The sequence below is a fragment of the Corylus avellana genome, chromosome ca2, assembly GCF_901000735.1.
Source record: "Corylus avellana chromosome ca2, CavTom2PMs-1.0".
In the NCBI taxonomy this organism is placed as follows: domain Eukaryota; kingdom Viridiplantae; phylum Streptophyta; class Magnoliopsida; order Fagales; family Betulaceae; genus Corylus; species Corylus avellana.
In genome coordinates, this window is record NC_081542.1 from 9,370,970 (window position 1) to 9,379,815 (window position 8,846).

An 8,846-nucleotide genomic window follows, 5' to 3' on the forward strand; every position below is an offset into this window, starting at 1 on the left:
CTGGCTTTACAAATTCTTAGAGCAATACATAATTGGCTCTGCATATCCCCTGGAGCGAGGTTGTGTGTCCTGCACATCCCTTCTAGGCAAGTATTGGTCCGTACATTCCTCTCTTTCGGAACCTTATCGGCTTAGCCCCCTTTGCTTAGAGTTAGCGGCCGGTAGACTTTGCCCGGGAAAAAAAAAAAAAAAAGAATGGTTATTTGAGATATTATTTTTATAAGTAATGATATTTTAAAAAAAAAATTGATTGAAATATGATTCAATTCTTATTAGAAAATTTGGTTATGTTTGTCAAAAATGCTACATTTTTATTATATTTCTATAATACCTTTTTTTATTATATTCCTATAATACCCTTTAATACACTTTTTTGATTCACAATGGATAAGATTAAAAAATAGAATGAAAAAATAAAAAAATAATAAGTAGAAAAGATTGAGAATTTATGAAAGACTCCCCAATTGGGATACTTAAAACACAGAGATGTTGACATTCACGTGGTTTGGGATAAGTTTTCGCGGGGAAGAAGCGTTAACCATTGCGCACCAAGTGTTGAAAAGAAGGCGTGGGCCATAATTTTGTTGGAGAAACTGATAGACCCAATTAACCATTGCAATACGTTAAGAGGAGACAACTGGAATCATATATATCAATCAACCCCCACAATGGAGTTGTTGCAGTCGTTTGGTCCTTTAAGCATGTCTACTCCCTTGGTACAAATTTTGAGTATAATTCTTTTTTAAAGACTGACTTGTAAAGGACGGATGTCCAAGAGTAAAATTATACTTAAGTCATGTGAGCTAACTAGATGCTTTGGATTGTAACATACCATCACGTTCTGCAGTCGATGGCCCGACGGTAGCCATTTTTCTTTGAGCGGCTCCATTTAACACTATGCTCACACATAGTATCAAAACATTTTAATCTTGCCTATAACCTCTTCCGATACTCGACCACAAAGTCGCAACACATTTGATCACATACTCAACTTAGTGGAGGTTCCAAGTTAGACTTAATAGATTTTGAGGCCTAAGGCGACAAACTTAAGTATGGTCTTTTTAAAAAAAAAATTAAATATTTAATTAAATAATCTTAATTTCAAATCATTCTTTTTTACTTTTGCCCTTAATTTTTTTTTTTCCAAATGACTTGCAAAATTCATTTTTGTTAGGAGACGTTTAATTTCAACAGATGTCATATTTTGTGTTGAGCTATATATAATTCTTTTTTTATGTAGAATTTAGTTTGCAAAATCCAAATTTACTTTATTCTAAAAATTATTTAATGAACGAAATTAGCCAATATATTGGTTTTAAGTGAAGATGAAACTGGGAGTTTAGGAACTGTTTAGGAGTGCATTTAATGTAACTTTCCAATTTTTTCTTTCATTTCCTTTAAAGTCTTAATATCTTGGAATTAATTAGTTCTTTGTATTTATGTTTACCGTAAATGGGGCCTTAATTAGTAACTGTTTAGGAGTGCATTTAATGTAACTTTCCAATTTTTTCTTTCATTTCCTTTAAAGTCTTAATATCTTGGAATTAATTAATTCTTTGTATTTATGTTTACCGTAAATGGGGCCTTAATTAAAGAGCACTTACTAACTTTTTTGTCATAATATTATTTTTTACCATAATTGAGGCCTTAATTAAAGATAATTGACTAACTTTTTATCATAATTGAGGCTCTAATTGTTTTTTTACAAAAGAAAACTTAATTATACTATAGTTATTTGGAGCCTTATTTTTATTATTAGTGTAGGCTATGATATGTTGTGAGCATCACCGACGCTAGCTGCAGTTGAAGTCCATAAGAGTTGAAGTATATATGAATTATAGGGAGAAATTATTGCAGTTGCAGTGTCAATTCAGTCACTACATGTTTAGGCATTTCACAGTAGACAGAGGTTGAAGAGTCAATTACTTTTGCTGGGAAATTAAGAGCCTGAAAAGTAGGTTGAGAAATGTTAGTAGAATCAATTTGAATATGCGTGGGGGAACTTGTTAGTTGAACCGTTTTCTACGGCTAAATTATTCTGCGCGAAGGATATTGGTGCAGAGTAGTTGGTACTATAAAGCCTCATACAGCTCATTCATGTTTTACTTTTATAATTACTTGTATAATGCTCCCAAAGTTCTCAGGATTGTTTAATTTGTGGGCTCCATATATCCTAGCTTTTGTTTATTGTTCTTCACTTATTAATGTTCACAGTACAATTTTCAGATAACAAAAATGGAGGTTTTTCATTCAAGTTTGTGGTACCCCATTTTTTGGATGTGGAATCAGCAATTTAGAAATGCAGGGATTAATATTAAAAAGTGAAATGGTGATAATTTGTTTTAGCATGGGTACGTAGTATGATGGAAGTCTTACCCTTTATGTTGATCAAATGCCGGCATTGATCGGCACTTTTATTTATTTATATTTTTATATTTTTATATTTATATTTATATATATATTTTTTTTATTATTAGACATATTTTTATTTTTTTAAGCAAAAAAGGCAAGAGAGGGATATTAGAGTGACTACTTTATCTGAATGTGACTATAGTAGCATCTGTCCACTTTTTTTTTTTTTTTTTTTTTTCAAAGCAAAAAAGGTCGGAATGGGTTACCAGAGTTGCTATTCTACCTAGGTGTGACTATAGTAGGATAAAAAGGGCTTATACGGTGAGAAACACAGGCCCTCCTTTAAGCCCGATTGAATTATAGCCTAACCTAAACCCATCAAAACTTCAATGCAACTTGAGATGATTTACACTAATTAAACATAAATATTCTCATTGAGGAAGTCCAAACCTAATTACATGAAAATTGCCTTGATCGAGGTCATTGAATCAGCACCTTGATGGTCAAGCACAGGTGCTCTTTAACTTGTCCTTTAGTCCTAGCCTAAACAAAAATAAAAGTCATAAATATATAGTTTTTGATTCATGAAATTGCGACAAAATTTTCAATTTTTTTTTAATATTTTATTGTATTTCAACAAGTAGTATTTCTTTAATCAATGATAATACGTTAAATAAATAAATAATGGAGGGGGAGGGGAAAAACTTCACTCAACTTCCCTAAACATTTGTCACTTTTGCAATGTCTTCTCATAATTCAAAAAAATTCCAATAAGATAAAAATAGCCTTATATATTTGAAAAAAAAAAAAAAAAATTCTAAAACTAAAACAGAAATTTAAAAAAAAATGGGAAACTTCACAAAACCTCCATGAAATTCCTTGTGTTTTGAAATTATGCCCCAATGTTCAAAAACTCTCAATTTAGGGTATCAAACTCTCAATTTTTTGCAATGTCCCTTATCCATTAGGAATTTCTTTTAAATGCTGTCAAAATTATTTCCAAAATACCATTAATTTTTTGCTATAAAAAAAATAAAATAAAAAATTACAAAAATGACGGTGACCATTTTTAAAATTTTTCGAATATATAAGGCTATCTTTTCTCTTATTGAAATTTTTTTAAGGTCATCTTTGTCTTTTTACTGGCCTTAAGAGGTATTGACAAATTTTAGTAGTTTGGAAGGCACATTGACTCTTTCAATAGTTTAGGGGGTACACTGATAATGGGAATGACAATTTTTGATATGACCTGTAAACCCGACGCGAAATTATAGGGTTAAGGTTTGCCATAAACGGGTTCACCCGCTTGACCTGTGGGTTGACTGCTTGACTCGTTTATCAAATTATATATATATATATTAAAAAATAGATATATGTTGAAACAAGTAAATGCGTCAAACGGGTTATGTCGGGTTTGGTCAAACAAATTAAACAGATCGTGTTCAGGTCTAAATGAGTCAAATGGGTCAACCAATTTGTGACTCATTTATTAAACATGTTAAGCGAGTCGTGTTTGGGTTTAATGGTTTGGCCGATTTAGCTAAACGAGTCGGTTCAGGTTTATTTTTATCAAATTGTCGGATCAACCCGAATCCAATTGCCAGCCCTACCTACGTCGACATTAAAATGTGCAAAATATGGTAGGAAGTGTGGTGGGAAAGACAATTAAATCCATAAAATTTGATTACAGGCTGACAACTATGATAAATACCTAATAATGAAAAGTTAATACATCAACACTAATATATAAAATATTAATGAACTTACAGATGGTGCTTGGTGGGTTATTACAGATGTTTTGTTTTTCTGTTTTTGGTTTTTGGTTTTTAAACTCGAGCAGCACCAATTCAAGTCTATTTTCTTTACAAGTTACAAGCATATATCCATGAAAGGGCCGGGATTGCACATAAATATGTAATAAACCTGCGAAATGAGCATAATTAATGAGGTTAAATATTAGGTAGGACACAATACACCTCGTCCAGCCTTGATCCTCAGAACCAAGTTGTAATAAGCAGATCAATTGGGTCCACCTGCGCGCGCCTTAATGTCATCGATTGCTAAACATAATCCAAGAAAAGTTCTCTACATTGACGAAGCCATGGTGCCATCAGGACCAATATTGTTAGCTCTACTTAGCCCAGGCATCTCTATTGGCCATCACCCCCACCAATATACTAATTCTCAGTCCCACAAATCATCTTCTTGTTAAGCTCTTAAGTATATAGCCCTTGTAGCACCCAGTTTTACATTGGGAAGGAATGAGTAGTCCACGTGGAACTTATAGGTGCTAAATCTCACTTTTTATTTTTAATTTATTTTTAATTTAATTTAATTTAATTTAATTATTATTTAATTTAATTTTTTTTTTTTTTTATGAATACAACATGTTGACTGCTATGAAATTTAAACCCACTGCTAAGTCTCACGTTATGTACTTAGATCATGTTTGAGATTGTGCTTGAAAAATAGAGCTTTTAAATTAAAAAGCGTTTTTTGACAAAAATTTTATTTTTAAGCTTTTGTCAAATATGCGTTTTAGTCATTTTTAGGCCTTTTGGACTCTTAAAAGCACTTCTAATTCTTTTTACTAAACATGTACTTATTATTATTATTATTTTTTTTTCAAATAGACTTTTTGAATATTAAACGCACTTTTAAGCTTCTCAAACACACATGCTAACATACCCTTAATAGGTGAAACTGAAGTTTTATAGATGATTTTATTGAAGTTTCAAATTAACCAGTTCATTTTAAAATTATAACACAGACAGATATGGTTAGACCTTTTTTCCAGGTCTACATGCTGCACCTCTAATCATGATTCATTAGAAATGGTCATTGGGGTGCTCTAAAAATGGAGTAAAAAATAATGTTACAAGGCTTGCATTAAACAAACTTCTTCTTCTTCTTCTTATTCTTTTCTTTTTCTTTTTCTTTTTCTTTTTCTTTTTTTAATTTTTTTTAAAATTTTTTTATTCTTGGTAGAAACAACCCCATAATTACCCAGAAGAAGATATTCTTTATACCAGCATGGGTGGTCAGGGCATGACCTCACATGCATGGCAATATTGCTATGCACAACTACCTGTACTAGCTTGCTTTTGCAGTAGTGGGCCTTCTTTTGCTGCAGAGGCCAACAAGCCTAACTATATATAAGGCTTCCCCTATCGTTGCATCTCTGCACACAACCAAAGGTGTTAGTGAAACACATAAGATAGAGCTACCTCTACCCTTTCATTTCTTGCTTCCAAATCCATGGCTAGAATGCTGCTTCTTTGTTCTTGGATGGCCTTCATCATGGCCATGGCATTGGCAGCTTTCAGCACTCAAGCTGATGCTGCTCGGGCTTTCTTCGTCTTTGGAGATTCATTGGTTGATAATGGCAACAACAACTACTTGGTAACCACTGCCCGAGCCGACTCCCCTCCCTACGGCATTGATTACCCAACTCATCACCCCACTGGCCGATTCTCTAATGGCCGAAATATTCCTGATTTTATCAGTTGGGTTTATCTCTTTTTCATGCTCAAATTTGAATATATATTGTTCTTTCTGTTGATTATTTTGTGTATGTTGTGAGATTGATCGACGCGAAAATTTAAATTTAGGTGAGCGAATTGGCTCAGAACCCACGTTGCCATACTTGAGCCCAGAGCTCAATGGAGAAAGACTTCTTGTTGGTGCCAACTTTGCTTCTGCTGGCATTGGAATTCTTAATGACACTGGAATTCAGTTCGTAAGTCCCAACTTCTCACCAACAAGATGGAGGAAATTAGGAAAATGAAGCATTAATTCACGTCCCGCTCAGCAAATATTTAGTATAAAAAGAACATATTTTCTTATTTTAGTTACTCACATTTTCAAAGCACCTACATCTCTCTAAGCATTTTAACTATTATTTAAAATATTCTTTTTTGAAAAATGCTGCACACTCTCATTGTCAAAGTTTCAAGTGCACTGCACACTCTTTGACGTAATAGTGAAAATCAGTATTGGATCCAAAATTCAATAATAATTCATCTAGGATCCAATAATGATTTTTAAGTACGCACTTGGAAGTGTGAGAGTGAAACGTTTGGTGTTTTTTTTTTTTTTTTTTTTGAAGTTAAATCCTTGGCCAAATGACTAGAGGCTAGTTAAGTTAAATGACTAGAGGATTTATAAAAAAAAAAAAAAAAAAAAAAAAAAAAAAAAAAAATACCTAATGTGGGTGCTATATATTGGAGCATACATGATACATACATGCATGGGTGATGGGTTGAATTAATATGTTTGGTGATGGGTTGAATTAATATGTTTGGGTTTGCAGATAAACATAATAAGAATGTTCAGACAACTGGAATACTTTCAAGAGTACCAGCAAAGAGTGGCTGGACTTATTGGAGAAGAGGGAGCAAGGCAACTGGTTGATCAGGCCCTTGTCCTCATCACTGTTGGTGGTAACGACTTTGTGAACAACTACTTCTTAGTACCTTTCTCTGCCAGATCTCGCCAGTACTCTCTTCCAGATTATGTCAAGTATCTCATTTCCGAGTACGAAAAACTTCTGCAGGTGACCTACCCTTTCTCCTTTTACATCCACACATTTATATTCTTACCACCACATGCCTACTTCAAAATGGACATTAATGCACTTGCATTGAGCAATGCCCTTTCACTTTCATGGGTTTCTTTAACTGGTGAAAACTTTGGACTTTGACCGCATTATTGCGTGTAAACAGTTCTTTAGGACTACGCTCACTGCAAAACCGAGTTCAACCCGGTTCGTGTTGAGCAGCATCCTGTATGAGTTTAAGGAGTGATCCTCTCTATTTCATTTGAATTTGATAATATTCAATTAATTATATTGGATAATATTTTTTTCTCCTTAAAAAGTGAAAAAACAAAAATATTCCTATAATATAAATAATTAGATATTACTCATCAACGAAAAAATATCATGTCATAAAACAATTTAAAAAAAAAAACCTTTTTCATTAAATTTGATTTGTGATCCATAGTTTATGAACTACACGTGCCATGTGAGTTAATGGGGTTTTGTTTTTTTTTGTTCTTTCTCTTTCTCTTTCTCTCACTTCTTAATAGCCGAAATTAATGTGATTGCAGAGGCTATATGATCTCGGAGCACGTAGGGTGCTTGTGACAGGGACAGGACCACTGGGCTGCGTTCCAGCAGAATTGGCGATGAGAAGCCCAAGTGGGCAATGCGCAGCAGAGCTGCAAAGAGCTGCGGCCTTGTTCAACCCACAGCTCGTTCAGATGCTAGGCAGGCTCAACAGCAGGATTGGCGCCGATGTTTTTATTGGTGTTAATACACAGCAAATGCACAATGATTTCATCGATAATCCTCAAGCATATGGTATACATACAAATATATGTCTTTTCATCTGGGCCTTCCGTTCTACCATCACGTGTCAAATGAGACATTTAAAAAAAATAAAAAATACGCAATTTTATATTTTCAATTTTTTTACATGCATGTTTAATGTTTTTCAAATTGTTTTTTAAATTTTTTTTTAAATTTTTTTTTTTTTACAGGATTTGTTACATCGAAGGTAGCATGTTGTGGGCAAGGACTCTATAATGGTCTTGGACTTTGCACACCACTATCCAACTTATGCCCAGACAGAGACCTTTATGCATTTTGGGATGCATTCCATCCATCTGAGAAGGCAAACGCACTAATTGTTCAGCAGATCCTGAGTGGCACTTCCTCTTACATGCACCCCATGAATCTCAGCACCATCATGGCATTGGACTCCAGGAATTAATTTATTGCATGTGCTGTCTTGGAAAACCTTGCATTATTTATTAAGTGTAATTTATGTTTAATTTGCGATTCATGTTGGCTTGTGTTGGAATGTAGTAAAGAATTCAGCTTGATGTTGCTTAAGTTATAATGTATTGGTTGATGATATGTCAGAATTGACCCGATTTTCTGTCCGGAATAAGGAATAAGAAAAAAAAGAACGACTTGTTTTGTCACTATGTGCCTTTTGTTTGCTCGTAATGTGCATGCCGAATAGATGATCAAACAAACAATTTTTGACACAATTCACGAATTTGACATGAACTCAACACTAAATTGGTGGATCAGGGTTGAGGGTTTTGACCCGTTTAATTAAACGAATCAGGTTAGAGTTGACCAATATAATTTTATACATATGCATCGACACGATCTGAACTCAACACGCGTCATTTAAGACTAGCAATTTTGAACATGAGTCATAAACCTAACACGAAATTAGCGGATTAGAGTTGAATGATGTGACCTATTTAATTAAATAAGTTGGATTAGAGTTGACTGATATAATTTTATACACATACTTCAACACAACCTGAATTAGACACACAAACACAAATTGCTACTATTCATTAAAAGATCTGGCCTATTTAATTAAATAGGTTGGATTAGAGTTGACTGATATAATTTTATATGCATACTTCAACATAACTTGAATTAGACACACAAACACAAATTGCTACTCTTC

The 8,846-nt window shown here is 33.5% G+C and overlaps 1 protein-coding gene across 1 annotated transcript; it reads left to right on the forward strand.

Moving 5' to 3' along the window:
* The first annotated feature begins 5,545 nt into the window (after window positions 1-5,545).
* Window positions 5,546-8,340, forward strand: LOC132172948 (GDSL esterase/lipase At5g33370-like). Its single transcript, XM_059584512.1, has 5 exons — window positions 5,546-5,857; window positions 5,964-6,091; window positions 6,665-6,907; window positions 7,462-7,714; window positions 7,894-8,340. Exons 1-5 carry the CDS (start codon window positions 5,611-5,613, stop codon window positions 8,124-8,126), a joined length of 1,104 nt encoding a protein of 367 aa, XP_059440495.1. The 5' UTR covers window positions 5,546-5,610; the 3' UTR covers window positions 8,127-8,340.
* Window positions 8,341-8,846: the final 506 nt, after the last annotated feature.

Excerpts from the sequence above, each read along its gene's own strand:
- LOC132172948 (XM_059584512.1), top strand. The coding sequence starts at position 5,611 with ATGGCTAGAATGCTGCTTCTTTGTTCTTGGATGGCCTTCATCATGGCC. Across the intron at positions 5,858-5,963 it reads AAATATTCCTGATTTTATCA|GTGAGCGAATTGGCTCAGAA; the intron begins GTTGGGTTTATC and ends ATTTAAATTTAG. Across the intron at positions 7,715-7,893 it reads CGATAATCCTCAAGCATATG|GATTTGTTACATCGAAGGTA; the intron begins GTATACATACAA and ends TTTTTTTTACAG.